General features: G+C 41.9%; 1 protein-coding gene across 2 annotated transcripts in view; it reads right to left on the bottom strand.

The window, feature by feature from the left end:
* Positions 1-23,091, bottom strand: part of STK32B (serine/threonine kinase 32B) — a 275,254-nt gene that overhangs the window by 5,650 nt on the left and 246,513 nt on the right. For both annotated transcript variants that reach the window (XM_050947849.1, XM_050947850.1), the window contains 2 exons: positions 18,113-18,244; positions 17,266-17,330 (listed from right to left, as the gene is read on the bottom strand). In XM_050947849.1, the coding sequence (XP_050803806.1) occupies positions 17,266-17,330; positions 18,113-18,244 (197 nt within the window). The remainder of the gene's footprint in view (positions 1-17,265; positions 17,331-18,112; positions 18,245-23,091) is intronic.

Here is a 23,091-nt window from a genome sequence, read left to right as displayed (position 1 = left end):
TGTTGAGTCCTTGATATTCATAGTTTTTGGAGGCCAAAAGCATTATGGTCATCCAGGCTGACCTCCTATATAGCACAGGCCATAGAAGTTCTCCAAATTAATTCCTAAAGCATCATTTTTTTAGAAAAGCATCCAATCTTGATTTTAAAATGGTCAGTGATGGAGCATCTCCCACAACGCTTGGTAAACTGTTCCAGTGCTTAATTATTCTCACTATTAAAAATGTACACCTTATTTCCAGTCCGAATTTGTCTAGCTTCAAATTTCTAGCTACTGGATTAAGTTATACATTCCTCTGCTAGACTGAAGAGCCCATTATTAAATATTTGTTCCCCATGTGGACACTTATAGACTGTAATTAAATCATCCCTTAACTTTCTCTCTGTTAAATTAAATAGATTGAGCACTTTGACTATTTCACTAGAAGGCGAGTTTTCTAATCCTTTAATCATTCTCATGGCTCTTCTTTGAACCCTCTCCAGTTTATCGACATCCTCCTGCATTGTGGACACAGTATGCCAGCAGCGGCCACACAATATAGAAACAGAATAACCTCTCTACTCTTACTCAAGATCCCCTTGCTTATGCATCCAAGGATCACATTAGCTCTTTTGGCCACAGCAGTGAGCTGGGAGCTTATATTCAGCGGATTATCCGCCACAATCCCAAAATCTTTCAGAGTTCTTGCTTCCCAGGATAGAGTCCCCTATCCTGTGGGAATGGCCTACATTCTTTGTTCCTAGATATGTACATTTACCCATATTAAAACATAGTTAATATTGTTTGCTTGCACCTTGTTTACCAAATTACCCAGATTGCTCTGAATCAGTGATATATAATCTAAAGCAGGAGTCAGCCAAATCTTCATTTATTCACTCTAATTTAAGGTTTCGAGTGCCAGTCATACATTTTTAACATTTTTAGAAGGTCTCTTTCTATAAGTCTATAATATATAACTAAACTATTGTTGTATGTAAAGTAAATAAGGTTTTTTAAATGTTTAAGAAGCTTCATTTAAAATTAAATTAAAATGCAGAGCCCCCCGGACTGGTGGCCAGGACCCCATGCAGTGTGAGTGCCACTGAAAATCAGCTTTTGTGCCGCCTTGGGCACGCGTGCCATAGGTTGCCTACCCCTTGATCTAAAGGAAGGGTTTCTACAAGGCTTATGATTTACATTTCAGTGGGGAATCGCATGTGAAAGACATTTTGTGATTTACCTTTACAGGCTTAAATATTTGGAATTTGCTGACACTGAAGTAATAGGAACAAATTCAGCAACCCAGTTGGCAAAGTGCAGCTGTAAAGTGCAGCTGCCTGCACCAACTAAACCTGCTGCACCAATAGGGGTTCTCATCCTTTTGCAGGTCAGCAATGACCCCCTTCCCACTCGCACCATAAGGTTCTGCCAGAGGTACAGATTTCCTTTCCAGCAGGACCATTCTCGAGTTTTTATGCAAGCTTAAGCTGGGGGTGAATTTAGCTTTTTGTGCGCTACAGCAATCCTTTGTTTATTTCCTCTGGAATCTCATACAGACCCACCAGGGTACCCACACTATAATACTGGGGCAATTTTTGAAAAGTAATAGTCAAGACCTACAGTATGTGCATGTCCTACAAAAATAATGGGCTACATGCACCACTTTGAAACCTTCCCCCACTATTTTTGTGCCATCTTCTGTTCAATGGTTGTCTGAACAGAAGAAAATATCAATAAGTGAATATGATTTCTTGGACAATAAGCAGGTTGACTTGATGTCTGGCTGCCACTGTGGAGCATGAGAATTAAGCTTGATACAAAAACATTTGATAAATTCTCTGTCTGCCTTTTCCTAGCATTTTTTTTTCCTCCTTAGGAAGTGGCTTTTGCTGTTCTGAGTGTTTGTGAAACTGCACAATCTGGGAGTATTTTGCAGGTCGTAACTGAATTTTATTGTTGGCCTTACACCTGCACCACTGCACTTAGTTCTCATCTGCCTGCTTTTATAGCTAGCTCCAGTTTGAGGAATAAGAGACAGAAACAGAGAGAAATATGCAAACTCTGCTGCTGAAGTTGCTCTCAATTTGCCTCACTATGTCAAAATATGGGGGAGTTATCTCGCATGTTGAAAACAAACTGACCAGCCAGATGATAGCAGTGTAAAAATCCTTGTCATTTATTGGGTTTTAGCATTATTTAGATCTTATAGCAAAACGAAAGATGATCCTCTTATTAGATAAACACACTTGCTAATATTGCATTTCCATACACAAAGAGGAAAATATTTACTCTCACTTGGAGGGAGTTTTAATTTAGATTAAGGAAAAATGACAACAAGAATGAACAATAGTAAAGTCTCCATAAGAGAACATAGTGTCTCCTCTGTAACAGTATGGCAACTCTATGAGCAAAATGGCTGCTATCCCCATGCCAGATTCATAGAAATTGAAAGGCACAGATAACAAAGGCATTCCAGTGTCAGAGCTAAATATATCAGAACTGATGTAATAATAATTTTACATTAAATTGAGTTAGTGTGATGTTGGCACATCATGTCACTTCACTTCTGTATTAGTATACATCAAAGTAATTGTTAAATGTATCAGAGTATATTTGGTGTTTAAATGTTATGAAAACTAATGGGATGTTACATGGATTTTTTTCACTTCTCTGTATCCTGTTATAATGTAATAGCAAACATTTACATTTTAAATACCCCTGTAACTAAATAACCCATCAGACAAGAAAGAGGCCTTGTGAAATGCAAATGAAAAACTTTAACAGAAAAGTGCCATTGTGTGTCATGACAAAGGCAGTGAGTCTGTTATGAAGATCTGGAAGTGACAGATTCCATGATTTTCTGGGACCTCTGTGACTTCCACTCAGGCAGCTGCTGGCATGGACCACGGGGCCAGCTGGTGGGTTAGCTGGCCCCCAGGACCCCTGAGCAGCGGCTGATGCCACTGGCCCTGGAGGCTGCCTGAGCAGTGGTGGTCCCAGATCAGCAGTGGTCCCCAGGGGCTTCAGAGCAGTGGGTGGCAGTCATCCCCTGCTGCTGAAGCAGGGGCCAACTGTTAGTCCCCAGAGCAGCAGTGTCTTAAGGCCACTCAGAACAGGAGCACCCTGGGGCCCCAGGAGCTGCTGAGTTTTAGTCCGGGATATTTATAGTAAAAGTCATGGAATTTTTATTTATTGCCCATGACCTGTCCATAACTTTTACTAAAAATCTTAGTGATTAAATCTTAGCCCTAGTGAAGATCAGAGGTCAAAGACTCATAGTGCATTCCTCACTCAACATCATCAAAGGAAAAGCCCACAAAGATAGTGACAGTCAGCTTGTTTTCTCTGAGAAGCAGCTATAAGAATAGATTAAAGGAAAGATCCTTCATCTCTGGACTGTTTGGATTCTAATAGGGCAGATTAACTGACTGAGAAGATGGTGATCCCCAGAGTTATTCTGGGTAGCCCTGAGAGACTTTTGGGAAACTGGCAGGCTATCACATCACTGCTGCTATTTGGAATTATAGACTGACTCACCTGTACATATATATTTACCTGCTTTAACCTCTCAATAATTCATTTCCTTTTCTTAGCTAATACATCTTTAGTTAGTTTACCACAGTATTGGCTGCCAGCATTGGGGTAAAGGTTTCGTGTGCCAGTAATACATTTTAACATTTTTAGAAGGTCTCTTTCTATAAGTTTATAATATATAACTAAACTATTGTTGTAAGTCAAGTAAATAAGGTTTTTAAAATGTTTAAGAAGCTTCATTTAAAATTAAATTAAAATGCAGAGCAGTGGCCAGGACCCTGGCAGTGTGAGTGCCACTGAAAATCAGCTTGCGTGCCGCCTTTGGCACATATGCCATAGGTTGCCTACCCCTGTTCTAAGCTCTTTGGAGCAAAAACTGTATCCTCTTATGTGTGTGAACAGCAACTAGTACAACACAGCCCTAACCCTAATAAGGTACTCTGGGCATTACTGTAATAAAAACAACAAGAATCATACTATACCACAAACTCTACATCACTTCCCAACATTGTGTTTGCTTACTAAGGTGTGTGTTTTGGTAGCTCACTAGCTTACCAGGTAATCAAATAAATCCATTTAATTTAATTCAATACAATTGATAGATCTGTTTTACTTATAGCTTAACATTACAGATAAAATTCTGATGGAAATGGCCCTGCATACTTAAATAACCTCTTGCACTGTTGGCACACCTATGACATTTACTCCTACTCATTCTTAAAATCCTCAGGGAAACATGCATACAGCATAGATAATTGATTCAGGTTGATGGTTCCTGTTGAGTAATTATGTTCAGTCAATGTCTGCGAATATAATTTGCCATCAACTGACACTTTACAATCAAGTATAATGGGGTCAGGTGCACATAAAGACTGACTAACATGTGAAATACTGGTATGTGGAATTCAAGGGATAAATTAGACCAGATGCTGTGATACTGTGACCAACAGTGCCTTGAGATCTCAGGCTTACCATGGGAATAGACAAAGCAAAATAAGACTCAAGAGAAGGAGAAAATAAATGAAAACAGCAGTGATGTTCTGCCATTTAAAAAAATGACACATCAATGCTCAATTAGCATTAAGGTTCAACCCAGACTAGGAAAATGGGTCCTGCTTAAAAATAGGGTCTCAGATGACCATGACCAGATACGCTAGTCTATAGTATTGTTTAAAAATGTATTAGTTAAAACATGATTTATTTTTTCTAGTCTAGGGACGGCCTTTGTAACAAGTATACAAGCAAAGTGGAGGCTGCTCCTAAAATCTCCCGTAGGGTAATAAGTTTCTGTGGAGCTTAAATGGGGCAATCATCTCTTTAGCCTATCAAAGCCATGCTCTTTGTTCCTGTTCATAAATTGCTCCAGGCTCTTGCTTACGTATGTGTATTATTCTCAGAAGCAGTCAGCCTGCCAAAAGGTATTCCAAGCAAAGACATTTTCCAGCCTGCTTTGAATGGTAGAGGAGGTTGGGAGCAAGAGCTTTTTCCTTTTGAAAGGCAGTCAGCAGACTACCCACAGCAGGTGCTTTGACCTGCCCACCACCAGGACCACACCCAAAGGAAATTATGGGGGAGTAGGACACTGCTTTGCCTGCAACCACATGTAGAACTGTTTGCAATAATTATCCTCCCAGCTATGCAGGGATGCTGCATCTTCACCTTGACCCTGGAGCTCTGAGCTTGGGGCCTTAAAAAGAAAAAGCTATGAAAGACAGGCTCATTAACAAGCTGTATCATGTTTTCCCCAGACTTCTCCCTCATCTCAGTGACCTTGTAATTTGTCACTGGCCAAAGGACTTACAAAAGGATAATTATGAGTCACCAGGCCCTTTGTGATGCTGGATGGATACAATGACATGACTTCTTGAAGTTTCACTGTTGATGTACGCAATGCCGCAGCTCACTGTCAACATGTAGTGATATAAAGCCATGAGACAGTATGTCACAACCTCACAACAGCAATCCATCATTACTCTGCGACTCTTCTACCCTCCCGCCACTTCCTGGCTCCTGAAAGGAAGGTCATGGTATTGTTTTCTGGTGGCTTTCGATGTGGTTTTGGAGCAGGAGAAAAACTCAGCTGTGTTTGCTTATTAGTACCAAATTGCTTAATGTTGTGTATCTGTGCTGTCTCAGGTGTGCCAGATGGGCGCTGTAATCAAAACTGTGGACCCACGAGAGCCACAGAGTCAGTATCACAAGAATAGAGAGGTTCAGAATTATGGTATATGAAAGTCTAAACTGACTACACATGATCATAAATGTGTGAATATAAACTCTGCCTGACAGACAGACGACAAACACGTGGAGGCTGGATGTCCTAGATAATATCACTCCTTCTTCCATTCTAGCAGCAACAAACTGCCAGAGAATCAGAAACAGCTACTGGCTGTAAACATTTTTTACTGGCTCTCCCATGTCATATCTATCTTCCTGCCCTCCTAGAAACACCTGATACAGGACAAGAGCGTGCATCACAAACAAGATACAAAACAGCTGCTTCAACTCTTAAACAGTAACCAGCCTCCACCAATGAGAAATGTCCAATAGACAGAGGACACCTGGGCTCCTCACTACCTGTAGGAAGCAGAACACGCCCTGTCCCCCCCTTCCTTTCCCCCAACTTGGAACCAACTCAGCAGCTGTACTTCCTGTATCCAGAATTTTTGAAGGTCTGCCCCAGGAAAGACAGATTCATTAGTGTACAGTGGACATGGTTGAGAGTCATGTGATCTGGGTTCAATTCTTGTCTCTGCCACACACTTCCTATGTGATCTGGAGCAGGTCACTTAACCTGCCATCTGTAAAACAGGGCTAATACTAGCCTCTCTCATGGAGGTGATGAGAGGATAACATCCATTAATGACTGTGATCTTCTCAGATCCTCTGGAGATGAAGGCCATGTAAGTATCTAGATACAGAGAAGTTGTTAGAACAATTGTCCATTGCAATCTTCTATTTATCTACCCACCATGCCAAGCACAAACAGCAGCCGTGCATGCTTCCACATTGCTTTATCAATATGCCTCAGCTCTGGCTTGGAGGAATCCCCTGCAGTTCAGTCTCTGTAGCCCATATCAACTCTGCTGAGATGCTAATAAGGACACAAGTAAGCCTGGTTGTTCATGATGGTTTGAGACACGTGTCCACTAGGCAAGGGAGATTATTAACTCTTTCCGCAGAGGCTGAGTAGTCAAGAGATTACCCCAGTTCGGTATATCCATCACCATCTAGCTACATCATTTTTATAGGGCCCCCAGTACCCTACCATCAGAGTTTCTCTCCACATAATAAAGCAGACACATAAAATATAAATTTCTCACTCTCTTCCCTCCAGTCATCAGGGACTACATTTTTGGTTAGTTTGTATGGGGTTTGCTTTTGTTCTTTTCATGGGTTCAGTTTTTTATAAGTGGGGGTTATTATGGGAAATGTAGGTGAAAGGAGAGAGCTTGCATTTTGGTCTCCAGTTACTGAGGCTCATGGCCCTTCTTATCTCTTCTGGAATTGTGTTCCAGATTCATAGGTGAGGTGCTGAGAAAGCTCCATCTCCTGCATACACAAATTTCACGCTTGAGGTTGACCGTTCTGTTTTTCCAGTGGAAGGTAGCCATCACAGGAGGTTGTCATCATGTGGTATGCAGCAGCTCCCCAGGTAACTTTCGTCAGGCCCATGGAGTGTCTGAAGATGATGATCCAATTCTTCAGCTGAACTAAATGTTCCATGGGGAGCCAGTAAGATAGCATGACAGTGGGGTGATAGGCTTTCAGTGGCCTGTGTCACTGAGCTGATTGGCTCCTTTGTTCTTAACCAATTGTAGATTTTAAGGTAGGCAGTTCCATATTTTGGTGTACAGAACTGAGCCAAGCATGCATGTATCATTATGACTAAGTCTGAATCTGACAGGAGATGGCAAAGTCTTATGCTGCAGACAAGAAAGAGCCCTTTTTTCATGGTCATGGCTAACTGGGCACGTGCCCAGATGCCATGGTGATGGGTGCTGTATAAGAAGCTAAATAGAATAGAAAGCAGTGAGGAGTATTGAGTTTGATGAATGGAACCAAGCTTGAATTGGAACTTGAAATTCACCCACTCACAGAGTTGGATTTGGATATAAATTCCATGGCCAAGCCATTTTATCTGAAGAATGAATAGGGGGAGCCATTGAATTCTTAAGCAGCAAAGATCCTGTTTTCACACCAATATTCCCATTAATTTAAATAAAAGGGAGAAGAGGAATCCAGAAAAATCTCTGCTATGCAAATAGAATGGTCTTTCCAAAGAAAGTTTTTCAAGATTTTTCCATCAGCAGCTAATCCTTTGTGGCCTAGTGCTACCATTCTGATTGAATGTAAATCCTATATATTTTAAAATAGGTTTATTAATAAATGTGTAGACTAATGAAGCGGATAAGGACACCCTGCTGGAATTTCCTAGGTTTTAACTAACATTTATGATTGGAAATGACATTAAGGATAGAGAATTTAGTTTTTCTTAAATGCAAATGAAAATTTACATTACTCAGTTTTATTAACTATAGTGCCATGACCACACAGCTGTAACATGCAGGAATCAGATTTGACCCAAAGATGCCTAAATGGCTCCCAATGAATTCAATATGACTTGCTTCATATATAATTGATAGGGAATTTTTGCCATAAATTTACATTTCTTTTCCTGTCTGTACAGATCTCTCAGCTTGTTCCACTTCCAAGCTACTAGTCCAATATCCAGCTGTGGCATTTATTCCTCTCTTCAGACACTAGAGTTGGGTGTGTTCAGTGCAGCCACTACATGAGGCTAACACCCTTAAATTTGGTAGTAAGGGGCTAGTCTGCAATTTTCTTCTTTTCCTCCTGTCATTCTCTATAATTCTCTACGCTCTTGTACTTGGAGACTGTTGGCCTGATCCTGCAAGGTGCTGAATGCCTCCTGGGAAGGGCTAAGGGCCCTCACTTCCCAGAGAAATAAACATGAATGGAGGAGTCTCTGCAATTTTCATCGATTTTTAGATCATTTTGATCATTGATCATCTAGTCTGATCTCCTGCATAACACAGGCCTAAAACTCACCCAATAATTTCTGCATCTGGATCTGATCTTTGTAGGATCATATTTACTTTACTTGTCCTCTGTAATCCCAGTCATTTTCTCCATTCTGATTTAAACACAGGTTTCTTGAGCACACTCATGAGATTTTATTTTGATTAGAGTTAAATCATTTAGCATGTGCATAGTTGTCTAGCCAAGCGATAGCATCTTCAATGGCGTGATGCAGTTCTTCTAGGCCACCGTGGACCCTAGTCAGCAGGCATTCCTCGACAGTGTGCGTCATCATCTGTGTTGCACCGCAGATGCACAAAAGGCTGTCATGAAGACCCCAGAGATACTGGTTGGCTGAACAGAGACCTTGCCCGGTCCAGAACCTGTTCAACAAGGACCACTGGTGACGTGGCAGGTCAAAAGCAGGCAGGCAGATTGTGGGGTTGGTGATGAGGGACTGGTTGGGGATTATAACAGATATCCATTCCTCTCGCCAGAGTGTTTCTGCCCTACATCCTGGCATGGCAGATGAGACCATAATGGGCGACAGTGACGGCAAACATGCAGCTGGTGGTTTAAAAAGGTCATTGTGCAGCAGCAGGCTTGAGCTGGCGCATACTTTCTCCACTAACTTGCCAGTGGCAACCTCTCTTCTGATATGAGGAGGAGCAACGTTGCTCATAACTGGAAGTCATGGGAGTGGAGTCGGACACAGGGTGCTGGAGATTATGCGCTTGGCGACATGTAACCACCAATTTGGTATGTGACGATCGACTCCGAATGCTACCGAATATGAGGTAAAGTTGGAGCACAAGCACCCCATGACGAACCTGCCAGTTTGCTAAGAAGATTGTTGCATGTCTTCGTCAGGTGGGCGTGGTAACTCGGTGTGCGGTCTAAGGTCACACCTATATAGGCCGGTTCTACTTCATGCTTCACCTTCTGACCATTCAGATAAACATTCAGTTCTCAGGTTGTGGTGGCGTGGTGAAGATGGAACAAATTGGAGACTGTTTTTATGATGCTTCCCTGGAGGTGCTAAAATCTTACAGTAGTCAACTAACTTGATCATGGTGGCATCAAGCTCATGAAACGTCTGGTCCTGGGTACTGCAACAGATGTCATCTGCATAAATGAACTTTCAAGACTCTGTTGTTGGCAAGTCATTGATGTAAAGGTTGAACAGCATTGGAGAAAGCATGGAGCCCTGGGATAGCCCATTGCTCTGTTGTCTCCAAGCACTCGTCTTCTCCCCTATATGGACTCTGAACCACATATCACGGAGGAACAGTTCAATGATGCCTGTGACCCTAGATAGCAGGAGCAGGCCAGTGTGCCACACCATATCATATGCTGTTGTTAGATCGATGAAAACAGTGCCTGTTTTCAAGTAGAGTTGAATATTCATAATGATTCACACTGTACCTGGTTGGATTTGCTTTTCTTAATAGAGGTTTCATGTCTGTCTAGGTTTTTATATCACTCGTCATCATAATAGCTGAATGCTCACATTTTTTTTCTTTTTGCTACTCAAAGTATGCTCTGCTGACCCTGCTTTATCTTAAATCTCTCTCTCTCTTTCCACATTTCAGATCACTGTGCTACTTCTCACTAATCTCTTCCTTGCTCCTTTTGTAATGGACGTGCCTGCCTTTCTTCATCAGCAATCTTACCTAATTAAAAAGATGCCTTGCTAAACGTTGTTGAGTCTGGCTGGCTTCTCAGGACTAGTAACTGCTTCTTAGCTATGAACTGCTCCATTTCTGTGCAGTCATTTCTGTTCACCATTAATGATTTAGAAGTACCAATCCAAACTCAATTCTTTCCCCTTTAATTGAGTTACTGCATGGTCAGGGAATGGCATTGCATTTGAAGACAATTTCCACTTAAAGACAGCAACACATCAAATAATGCCAAGAGCTACATAACACTAATTAGAGACATACCCTATGGTTTTTAATATTAGTTCTGCATTACACAGCATCTTTCAACATTAAGTCAGAGGCCCAGAAAGTTTACAATGGAACCAAAAGGTGAACTGTACCAACTAGGCAATGAGGCCAGGGAATGCAGGGGTGCTGGAACAATTTGTATAGTGGGAGTGCTGAGAGCCATTGAACCAAACTGTAAATCCTGCATGTAATGGAAACCACTTCAAGCCAAGGGGCACAGCAGCACCCCCAGTTCTAGCACCTATGAGGGAATGCACTGTTTTTCCACATTCTATGCTAGAGAGCTCTAGGTACAAATTCTCCCTGGCAGAACATTGAGGCAATGCTGCTACCTTCATTTGGGGTGAATCTCTCATGGGGCCCAAATGTACATCTGTTCTGCCAGATCCAATACTCTGCCTCATCACCCTAGTAAGCCTCAGGACACCTCTGTGAAGAAGGCAAAAGTGCATTAAGCATGCATGGAAATTGAGGTTAGAGAGTTGAGGGAGTTGCCCAAGGTCAAAGTGCCTGATATAAAGGCCACAGAAGTCAGTGGCCAAGAAGATTTTTTTTTTGGATCAAGAGTCTGTGGAGGATAAGAACTGGGTGTTCTTGCTTCCCAAGCCACTAGCCCAGACTTCCGCCTCTATAGTGTTTCTTGTATTTTTGACTATTTTGGTTCCTTCTCATTTGTTAATAGAAGCAGCCAGATGTGAAGATTTCTCTAATGAGGATAACATTGGAAGAATAGCAGGAATAATCTGTGTTTAGCCCATTTAATAAAATCATGACCAACCAATATGATTTTATCTTTACAATTTTTTTTAAAAAAGGAATTGAAAAGAGAGCTTTCTTTCAGCTCTGGTTGCTCATTATGGGATTCCTTTTATTAAGGCTCTACTAAACAAAGTCAGCTTCTTAAGAAACTGTTGGCAAAACTGTTAGAATACAAATTCAGATACTTCTGCAAATGTTTGGGGAAAAGCTACTGCTGGATTTTTCTAGAAATAATAAAAATGAAAACAGTAGAAATAGAATTTTGGACTTAAAAACCTTGTCAACAGAAAGGATAAAAACATCACTATGGAATAGGTTTCAGACAGTGGGTTTTAGCTAGAGAAAACAAAGGGATAATAAAGAATGATACTGGTATTGTTTAGAGTCTATCTTTTTTTAACTGAGACATTTTAGCATAACTCTTAAAGAACGAAGGGAAACATTGACTCTTGTTATCAGCTTTAGACTACATCTACACAACTCCCATTTGCTCATTTTATTTGGGTTAGAGAGAGACAAATACACACACATATATAATTGCTCGGCAAGTGCTAGCATTGGAGAATGTAACCAGTGTGAATATGTCCCGGTCATGAGATTCTCACTCACTGCAGGTTGTACTTCCTCCAGGTGATTAGCTCTCTGCCAGGTTTGGTGCCTCCCCTTGTGGTCTCTTCACCTGTTGTCCTCTCTCTTACTCGAGATGGCCCCTATTTTGCTCCAGGAGCTGTAGCTTCCTTTTTGTGACTCAGCTCTCCAGCCAGGTCACTGTGTGATTTCCCTTTCTGGGGTATGCCCTTCCCTCAGGGCCAGGCTCCTACTCTTTTCCTGGGTTCCCTCCTTCACTCTCTAATGTACAGAGAGTGGCTGCAGACATCCTCGCTACAGCCCTTTCTGTTGTCAGCTTCCTGGCTTTATCCTAGCCCAGCCCATACCTGCTCAAGTGAATTTCATTCTCCAATCAGGGGCTGCTCCTCCAGCCTACTCCCCTCATGTGGGGTCTATCACACTAATTGGCTCTTTCTGAACTTCCTTTCAGGATTGCTGTGGGGTAAACTCCCCATCACAGTCCCCTAAATGAATTCCATAATTTGTAGCTCATGTTCAACTGAAATAGGCATGCTAATAAAAATAAAGCCTTTTACGCAATGGCAATTCTGCCACTGGCATATATGGCACACTGGCCCATTCAAAAGATAGTAAACTAAAGTATATTAAACTCCATCCCAACTGCACACGACAGTCAGAGCTCTCAAGAGTTCCCAAATTAAACTGAACTGATGCAGTAAAGGGCCAAGATTTTCAAAAGCTCAGTAGGGATTTTGATTGCCTTGGTTTTTGGTGCCCAGCTTGAGATAACAAACAGGGGCCTGTTTCAGGAAGAGTTGAGCACATCCCTCCTAAAATTAGGCCATTCTAAGAAGTCTTAAATGGGACATAATTAAAAACTGAGCCCCATAAAATCACTAGCTGCTTTTGAAAATCTTGGTCATATTGCACAGGGAGGGAGGATTTGGGAAGCCTGTGGAGAAAGTGTGCACCACCTGTGCACAGCTTTGCAGGGACTCCCAAAGTGCTATTGTGTGTGTGTGTGTTGGGGGGGAGACGTGTGTGTGTGTGGGGGGGCGTGTCAGGGGTTAGGGACATGGGTGTCCCAAATAAGGAAGGGGAGTGAGGTTGGTAGATTGGCTGCTATGCAGATCCATGGATATTGCTCACTGCATAATAAGGCAGGGGTCCCAAAGGAGCTATCTGTTGCCTCAGGGCTGCAGTAGAATCTGTGGAGCAGCTCCATGGCCATTTTGCAGCCTGGGAAGGAGGATTGCTTCGCTTCCGGGCAGTCCTGCTTCTTGGGGATGCACTTACTCTTCAATAAGAATATACATAACTAAGGTAAGTTACAGTGCCCCACCTGCACTTCTGACAGAGCAGCCACAGCCTCTACCCTTGCAACCTCTCACCATGCTGATTCAAAGGCCTAAGAAAAGGGCCTATTTACTCATTTGGTTTTTCCTTGTATTCGGGGAATGATCAAGTTATTTTACACCCTGGAAAAGTAGGGTTTTTTTCTGTTTCTCATGATACTTGGCAATTACATAGAAGTGTCCATACTCCATATGCTGTATCAATGTCTGCATGCTTATTACAGCTAGGTACGTTTAGTCTTCTGCAAAAGACTGCTTTCAGTCATGTATCTTACTGCTTTTGGTCACTAAAATGTTTTAAATCTGGCTGCTTACAGTTAGGCTCCCACCTCGTTATTTAAGTACCTAAATAAGTGGGCTGATATTCAAAAGTGCTGCTTCCCATTTATATCAGTGGGAGCTACTGAGTGAACAGCAATTTTGAAGATTTGGCCACTTATTTAGGTACCTACATAAGTATGTAGATGCCAAATCTTAGGCACCTACTTCTGAAAATCTTGGTCACAATGCATTTGTTTATTTGGTGAGTCCTGTGCTGTTAAACCAAATGTGCAGGAAAAACAGTCAACATAAGCCTGATTCCTCCATTTCCAATTCATATTTTACAAATACATATCACTGCTTCCCTGTGCCGACTCTGCATGCCCTGATGCTCCTCACATCACCTTCACCCACAATTGACCCTGGGCCTTCTTTCATGCTGCACACTCAGCCTGTAATGCCCTCTCTTATCTTGTATGCCATCCTACCAATCTCTACTCCATCAAATCTTACAACTGTCCAGGACGTGTGTAACGCAGCAGCCATTTTAACAGACTGTCCAGAAAAAGGTATTAACATCAAGGTAATCTCCAATTTTACTGGAAAAGGACAGTGCTAGACACAGCTGGTAACTCTTGAAGTACTGCAGGATTAGTCTTTTGGATTCAGTCCATACATTTTAATGGAATCCTGGGGCTTTTCTGACTCTACCCTCTTGATGTTCACCCTGCTCATAACACTCCCTATACTTACCAGTTTCCAATCACTTCCTTGCAGTGGAGATTATCTAGCCATCTGCAAAAGGTATATATGACATAGTGTGCAAATTCCATATCTGCCAACTGTGATCTGCTAGGTCCTAGCTATTCAAACACTGCAAAAAATGTAGTCAGTTGGCAGTTATACTTTTGATAGAGAGTTATAACAGTTTACAGAGCCCATTCTTGAATCTCCAAGTCTCATTGACCTTCCTTTAACTATAGTCAAAAAGTTCCTTGTCATACCACAAACTGAAAAATATAACACAATAAATACTGTATATTTTCTGCTGTGTGATATCTCGTGCAGGATGAAAGGTACATAGTAAGAGAAAGTCAGGCATTCTAGCGATATTCTCAGATGTCAGAGACAACAACTGACTTGGTATATCCACAAAACAGAATTGATCTAGATTTTGGGGGGATTAAATTGAAGGGTGTTACAGGGCTAGGGAGAGGGGTAGCTCAGTGGTTTGAGCATTGGCCTGCTAAACCTCAGGGTGTGAGTTCAATTCTCAAGGGGGCCATTTGGGGATTTAGTTGGTGATTGGTCCTGCTTTGAGCAGTGGGTTGGACTAGATGACCTCCTGAGGTCCCCTCCAACCCTGATATTCTATGAATCCCTAATCCTACTGTATCTGTACCACATTACCATAGAACCTGCTGCTCAAGAAAAGATTATCTGATAAGAAAGCTCATTAAGCTTTTCACAGATACATCTCTTCTTCGATATAATACTACATGATATAACACAAATTCAGATATAACACAATAAAGCAGCACTCCAGGGGGGAAAGGCTGTGCGCTCCAGTGGATCAAAGCAAGTTCGCTGTAACACAGTTTCACCTATAATGCAGTAAGATTTTTTTGGTCCCCGAAGACAGCATTATATCAAAGTAGAGGTGTATCTTTGTTCTGGGGACTTACATTCCTTTCACCTGAAAGCTGTGTGCTAAATTCTGACCTGATTTACACGTCTCTATGTTACTGAAGTAAATGAGGCAGAAGGTTTAAGTCACAGCAGAATTTGGCTTTTTATAGTGAAGGTTCATCTGAGGTAATAATCAAATATTTTCAAACAGATGAATTATAAAGGCAGTTCTTATGTGTGCAAAGAAACAGTGATAGAAAAATGTATAGTCATGTAAGAAACAGTGGTGAGTTACCTATGTATGATGTAGTAGCACTTACAGCTGCAATTGAATATGAATTTAAACAAAGGTAGTAAGGGAAGGAATGAGAAGATAGAAAAAAATGATGAGGGATAGATGGAAATGGTGACGATCGGTAACTACGGTAATAAGGTCACATAGTATCTGATATTGCACCCATAGAAACAGTTTATGTCTGTCACGATCTGTGGATAATCACAAGAACTAGATTCAAACCAAGTCAGTTTGAAAGACCTAGGTCAGTACAACTGGCTGGAAATGCATTGTTTGGAAATCTCTGAAGAAAGTCATCTTGAAGACTATGCTGATTTACTCTCTCTGTGTTCTGTTCTTTCCTGTATGTCATTGCTTTGATTCTGTTCACACAAACTTTAATTCACTTTCTGTTTCAAAATCTGACCTTTGCTCACTGTTATCAACTTAATTTAACTTCCTTGTTCTCCGAAAAGTACATGAAGCCCTAATGCAATTCAGTGCTGAAAGTAAAACGTAACAATATTCTCAATTAACTTACAACAATGTAGGGCCTGTTGTAGGCCTACATATGGGTCTCTCTCCTTTACACTGTCAAGCCAATCAACCAGTGACTGAAACACATGATAATTTGACTGACATGCAGATGTACTCCAGGATTTTCCTTTCCTTCTAGTGAATTTACTCCTTTCCCTGTTATTTACACACCCATCTCACAGTCCATCTAATATTTAGTCTTTTCAGTCATTGTTTTTCATGACATGCAAGAATTAAAATAGCTACTATCTATGAGCTGATAAAAAAATAAAGATTTTCAGTCTAATGAATCAAGTAAAAAGGAATTACTCATCACAGATTGGATTATGAAGCCAGGAGGCACCACTGTAATCATTTAGTCTGACCTGTGAATCAATTCCTGTCTGAATTAGACCACAGTTTTTAGGAAAACCTTCAATTGTGATTTACAAATGGCCAGTGATGGAGAATCTACCACAACTCTTGGTAAGTTGTTTCAATGGTCACAGGGTTCCAAAACTGGGTGTGTTGCAGTGATCCTGGGGATCTGTGACACCAAGCTACAGAATCATCCTTGTGCTTGCTCTCGCTAATGACACTTTCAGATGAAACTACTGAAAACAGTGAGATCAGGGGAAAGGAAAATTTGCTCAAGGAGACTGGGGTAATCCCTTCTATTATGAAAATTGCCACTGGATCCTTAATGTTAATGCACAACAGACAGGTCTCCAATTTCTCTGGTTATATCCAAGAGACCCCCATCTAGTAAACTACATGGAATCCAATGTATTATTAAGACAAATGAGGGTGTTTACCCTCTTGGGATACAAACCTGTTTCCAGTGGTTCTAGCTAATGTTTAGACCACTAAGGCATGCCTGCTGGCTGTAAAGAAGTATCATTTTTCTCTGAATGTTGAGTTATGATGAAAAGGAGTAATGGAGTCTTGGTTTTTGGAGGCCAAGTACACAAAGAATATCCACATTGGAACACTGCAGCTTACTTAATTAAAATTTCATGAGTTATCACCTCTTTTGGCTTTGTTCTACTTGTGAAAAAGCAGGCCCTTTGCAGAACAGTCCTTTTGCTTAATTGTTACTGCTTCTCTGGAGACCACCAGTGACATTTACCTCTTCTTTCTACCACACATTCACCGTAAGCATTCAGCTTGTTTTCAGAGACAGAAGAATAACAAAATTGCTACATCACAGACAGTACAGCAGGGAAATCAATGGAAGTCCAGCCTTTTATTTCATGTAAGGGCTTTTAACTCATTCTGGTGTGATCATTAATCATTTTTATTAAGACTTCTTTTTAGGGGGGAAGGAATCCTCCTCCTTTTGAAATTAATTTCAGCAGTGTATGTTAAACAGGCATTTAAGGAATGCACTTACTTTTCTCTGTTGAATATGATGAATTCTTTCCTCACACTTTCCAAGCACTGCTGCAGGTGTACATTCTTTAAAAACAGCACAAATATGTTGATTATATATGACAGAAAATTGTACACAAAATCACAACAACAGAACCGGTGTTGAACAAAACTTACAAATTAATATGAACAAGCGGCATTTTCCAGATTCTTCAAGATGTATGTATTGTGCTGTCTGAATTTTTTTTAAAGGGAGATGTTCACCTTTAAAGAATTCTTGAACATTTTAAAGTCTGATAGCTCTAAGAAGATTACAATGTGTGAGTGTTCAAAACCACTTGAAGCAGCAACAGTATGTATAAAACATCATTGCACAGAAAATTTGAGCCTGGAAAATCATTATTTTTTATCTCCTTGAAAAGTTTAGGATTTTTATATAAAGAGCCTTTAGATGTGGGACATATAAGTCAAGACTGGTAAAGAGGAGAAAAATATTTGCGATTTTCCTTAAAACTTTTATAAACATGCAGCTTGTGTGCTGAACATTGTTATCCTAAGTACCAGCTGCAGATAAGTACTCCTTATGACTTCTTCCATCCCTGTGACGGAAGAGTATTTGCCAATTGGCAGCAATTTTTTTTACTTTAAAGGTGTATATTTTAGCATTTTAAATCTTAAAGTTGCTCAAATTATTTTCATGACTGAAATAAATCATTGCTTTGTGGCTTGTTTTGGAGGTGTTTTGGGACTGCAGATTAACCAACATTGGGACCAAATCATTTTCAGAAATGCTAAAACTGAACTTGATTGATCAAATCCTTCAAAGAAAGGAAATGGGATGCTGATTACACCCATAGTCCATGGCTTACCAGTGAACAGCTTTCTTTTGCTCCATCTTTGGATTTGTTTTTTGCAAGTCGTTTTTTCTTTTTATGAAGGGGTTTGGACTCTAAAATCATTTCTTCTAGTTCAAATGTAGGGTCACAATTCAGTCTTCCTTTCTGTTACAAAAGGGTACAAAGTTATTTTTCAGAATATCATTATGTCTTTTGTTTGCTTGTTCAATATTAGTTCAATAGATGTGAAGGCCAGAAGGGACCACGCATGGGGCAAAATTATAAACAGAAGCCCAATATATTTGGCCTATATTAAGTGAACCAGCTGTGAAACAGAAACTGTGACCTTCATTTCCAGTAATGAAGTTCAAAGTTTAAATGATGGAGTAAAACATACAATTGTAAAAAATTATAAATGGTTAGATTCTCTTCACATTTATACAAGTGTAAATCTGGAGTGACTCCAATGAAGTTACTCCAGATTTACACCATTGTAACAGAGAGGAGTCTAACCCAGTGAATGCGGAATTTTCTCCACTTTGTTAAAGTAACCGTAGAAATGAGGCAAGGCCAGGAAGTGATTCAGAGGCCTTGCTTGTGCAGAAAACATATATACTGATAGATTTTTCAGGCAGCTGAATGTCAGTTTAACTACAGGACTCCTCATTGTGATGCTGGGAATTGTGCTAAAATCCTGTGATACACCCTGAACACTTCATGAAGAGCTTTAATATTTTTCCCCATACAGAAGATCTTTTAATTTGCTATAGAGAATGTGGTGCCAGCACAGACTTATATTCAGTATTGGGGCCTACTCCTGTTGCAATCAATGACGGGCCTTGTCTTTGCTAGAAACCTGTATCTATACCAGCAAACCCTCCGTATGGAAACACAGCTTATGCTGGCAAAAGAGTGCTTTTGTGGATATAGTTTAAACCAGTTCCCTGAACAAAATAAGTTTATCCTGTCAAAAGGACATTTTTGCTGGTATAACTACACCTCTGCTAGGGATTTTGCAGGCACAGCTATGCTGGGAAAACAGAAGGGTAAACCAGTCTACTGTTTTGACATTAGCTTCAACTGGAGTGGAATAAGCTTGTTTATAGCCTTTTCTCTTAAATCAAGAGCACTAAATGGACTGACTTTTAGGAAGAGGGAATCTATTTCCATCCAGTGAAAGTGGCTCTGCTTGAACAAGGTACTTAGGCATCTGAGTAATCCTACTGAAGCCACATTCTTTAAAAACATACATATGCTGAACTACCTTACTGAAACAAGGTCAGTGTGAGCTGAGAGACATTCAATTGCTACAGCACAACACAAGCAGCAGAGCAGCCAGTAATAAATCAGAAAGAAAGATTAAGAGTAAAATTATAAATGGGCAGATTCTATTTTCAACTATAAAGGTGTAAACTGGAGTGAGTCCAATGAAGTTCAGGGCCGCCCAGAGGATTCAGGGGGCCTGGGACAGGGCCGAGTCTTCGGCAGCAATTTGGCGGCGGGTCCTTCCCTTTGAGAGGGACTCACTGCTGAATTGCTGCCAAAGAATGAAGCGGTGGCAGTAGAGCAGCCTAAGCGCCGCTGATTGCAGCTTTCCCACCCCACTGCTTGTGGTGCTTGTACTCACCAGGCGCCGCTCCAAGGCTTCGGCAGCACTTCTCCTTCACTCGCTCCGAGTCTCCGGCTGCACTGAAGATCCTGCCACTGAAGACCCAGAGCGAGTGAAGGGCCTGTCACCAAAGTGCCACTGAAAACCTGGAGTGGCTTGCGGGGCCCCTGGCAAATTGCCCCACTGGCCCCCCTCCCCCTGGGCAGCCCTGATGAAGTTACTACAGATTTGCACTACTGTAACTGAGAGTGAGAGACTGAATGCAGAATCCTCCTTCCATGGGAAATTGAGATTTTGACATAATTTTCCATTCTGAATTAGAATTAAATGTCATATCATCAAATTTTTCACAAAATTAAAAAAATTCTGAAAATTTGGTTATCAGAAATGACTAAATGGATTTTTTTTGACATTTTCAATAAAAATGAAATGATGTAAAATGTCAAAACAAGTTTTTTTTATTTTCCATTTTCCTGATAAGAAAATCAAAAATCTTAGTTGAGATTGACATTTTCTGGGGAAAATGCTAAATTCAACAGAATGATATTTTGCTAGGAGAAAAAAAAATGGTCAAAGAATCTCAGCTAGCTCTAATAGTCTGGTGGGATTCAGGAACTAGTCAGTTTTAATCCTGGCTCTGCTACTCAGTAGCTGTTCATCCTTGAGAAAGTCATTTCATCTCGGTTTTGGTTTTCCCACATTTAAAATAGGGATAATCCTGACCATGCTCACCTCATAGAGGTGTGAAAGTTAATTAATGAATGTCTGTGCAGAGCTTTGAACATAAAAGTACTACATAAATGCTAAGTAGGAGTCATACAGAGACTCAGATGTTGCTGTTGGAAGAAGCCTGTTTGGCATCATGACTTAAGAGCTGCAGGCATGAACCTTCTTCCCACAGCTGTGCAGTGGAAAAGGATGATGAAAGAGAGGAAAAATCCCAGCTTCTGGGCATTTTCAGTTTTGTAAACAACTGAAAATATGAAAGGATGTAAAAATAAACAAACTGATTCCAAAGGTCAATAGTAAAAAACACATTGATATAAACAAAAAACCTGAAAAAACTCACTGGCTATTTTTTTTTGAACATCTGACTCACTCCCCCCGCCCCTCCCGGGAGCAGAATATTCTGTGTGCTAAACTGTTTTGTATACTGAAATATAGAAATGCAGAGAATACCTTAAGTGTCCTGTCCTGTCTATGACTTTTCAGTTAGCTCTGTTGACAATCACGTTGACATGAAAATTAAACAAGCCATCTCAAAACTGACAGTCCTTCTTTACTGTACAAATTGTCTAGAGGAACAAACTGATCATTTTAAGCTGATCTAACAAACATGGGGTCAAAAATGGCTTGGCACGTTCCTAAGCATTGTGTACCTTAGATCTGTTTGAGCCCATAAAGTTTGTGGTGCACATGCAAGATCTAAAGTCATTTGATCATGTCAATGGGAAGAATAAACAAACAAGGTGTCAGCTAGTGCCCTTCACACACAATGCCTTTTCCTCTGCTGACACTGTCCTGAGGTCTGAGTCCCAGGAGAGGAAGTTCACAGGAGGCCTAGATTATGCATAAAGCAAACCTTATCTGGGGTTTAGGTTTATTTAGAGATTCGCTTTTCTCTCTCTAAGTGTCAGGGCCATAAAGTGGGCTATAGGATTTAGTGGCCAGAGCCAGGAGAAGAGTCAGGGCTGTGGCCACCCCAAGAGTCCAAGCCACCATCAACAATGAGGGTAAGGGTAAGGAAACAGGAACACGGCAAGTTAGCAGGAACCAAGCAAGGAGGCAGGGACTTGCTCTCAGAGGTCTAGGTAATCACAAGCCTAGCAGCTAGGTGCTCAGACAAGGGATCAGACAGAAAGAGGAAGCTTTATACTCAGTGGTGTCCAGTCAGCAGTCTGTGGTTAATCATCTGATCCCACTGGGTCAGCAGGTGTAGCTTTTGGTGGTGGGGCATTAGCAGCAGCTCCCTCATCAGCCCCAGTAGCATGGTTCTCTGTCTTCATTTCTACAGTCTGTGAGCACCAGAAAATTTTTAATTTATTTATTCTGAAAACACCGCTGTGAGGTAGGGAAATGCTATTATTCCCATTTTATAGCTGGAGACCTGTGGGACATGCAGGAAGTCAGTGGCAGAGCTGGGAATTGAACCCACATCACTGGCTAGCATTCTAACCACTAGAGTATCTTTCTTTTATGCTTTTCCCTGGTGTAACCAGAACACCACCAGTCAAGTCTCTGGCCCTATTTCCACCATGCACTTTGTGAAAAATGTGAACAAATTGGAAAAAGTCCAGAGGAGAGCAACAAAAATGATTAAAGATCTGCAAATCATGATCTGCATGGAAAGATTGAAAACACTGGGGGTATGTCTACATCTACATTTTGCAGCGCTGGTTGTTACAGCTGTATTAGTACAGCTGTATAGGGCCAGCGCTGCAGAGTGGCCACACTTACAGCAACCAGCGCTGCAAGTGGTGTTAGATGTGGCCACACTGCAGCGCTGTTGGGCGGCTTCAAGGGGGGTTCGGGGAACGCGAGAGCAAACCGGGGAAGGAGACCAGCTTCGCCGCGGTTTGCTCTCGCGTTCCCCGAACCCCGAGCAAGCAGGTCTCCTTCCCTGCGGTTTGCAGGGGGGGTCGGGGAACGAGAGAGCAAACCGCGGCGAAGCAGGTCTCCTTCCCCGGTTTGCTCTCGCGTTCCCTGAACCCCCGAGCAAGCAGGTCTCCTTCCCTGCGGTTTGCAGGGGGGGTCGGGGAACGCGAGAGCAAACCGCGGCGAAGCTGGTCTCCTTCCCCGGTTTGCTCTCGCGTTCCCTGAACCCCCGAGCAAGCAGGTCTCCTTCCCTGCGGTTTGCCGGGGGGGCTTCGGGGAACGAGAGAGCAAACCGGGGAAGGAGACCAGCTTCCTCGCGGTTTGCTCTCGCGTTCCCCGACCCACCCTGCAAACCACAGGGAAGGAGACCTGCTTGCTCGGGGGTTCGGGGAACGCGAGAGCAAACCGGGGAAGGAGACCAGCTTCCTCGCGGTTTGCTCTCGCGTTCCCCGAACCACCCTGCAAACCGCAGGGAAGGAGACCTGCTTGCTTGGGGGTTCGGGGAACGCGAGAGCAAACCGCAGGGAAGGAGACCTGCTTGCTCGGGGGTTCGGGGAACGCGAGAGCAAACCGGGGAAGGAGACCTGCTTGATTACCAGAGGCTTCCTCAGGTATGCTGGGATACCTGCTTATTCCACGGAGGTCAAGAAAAGCGCTGGTAAGTGTCTACACTTGATTACCAGCGCTGGATCCTCTACACCCGAGACGAAACGGGAGTACGGCCAGCGCTGCAAACAGGGAGTTGCAGCGCTGGTGATGCCCTGCAGATGTGTACACCTCCTAAGTTGCAGCGCTGTAACCCCCTCAC

Source organism: Gopherus flavomarginatus, chromosome 3 (assembly GCF_025201925.1).
Source record: "Gopherus flavomarginatus isolate rGopFla2 chromosome 3, rGopFla2.mat.asm, whole genome shotgun sequence".
Lineage (NCBI taxonomy): Eukaryota > Metazoa > Chordata > Testudines > Testudinidae > Gopherus > Gopherus flavomarginatus.
The sequence above is the reverse complement of the archived record's forward strand: the minus strand, read 5'-3'. Positions and strand labels throughout refer to the sequence as shown.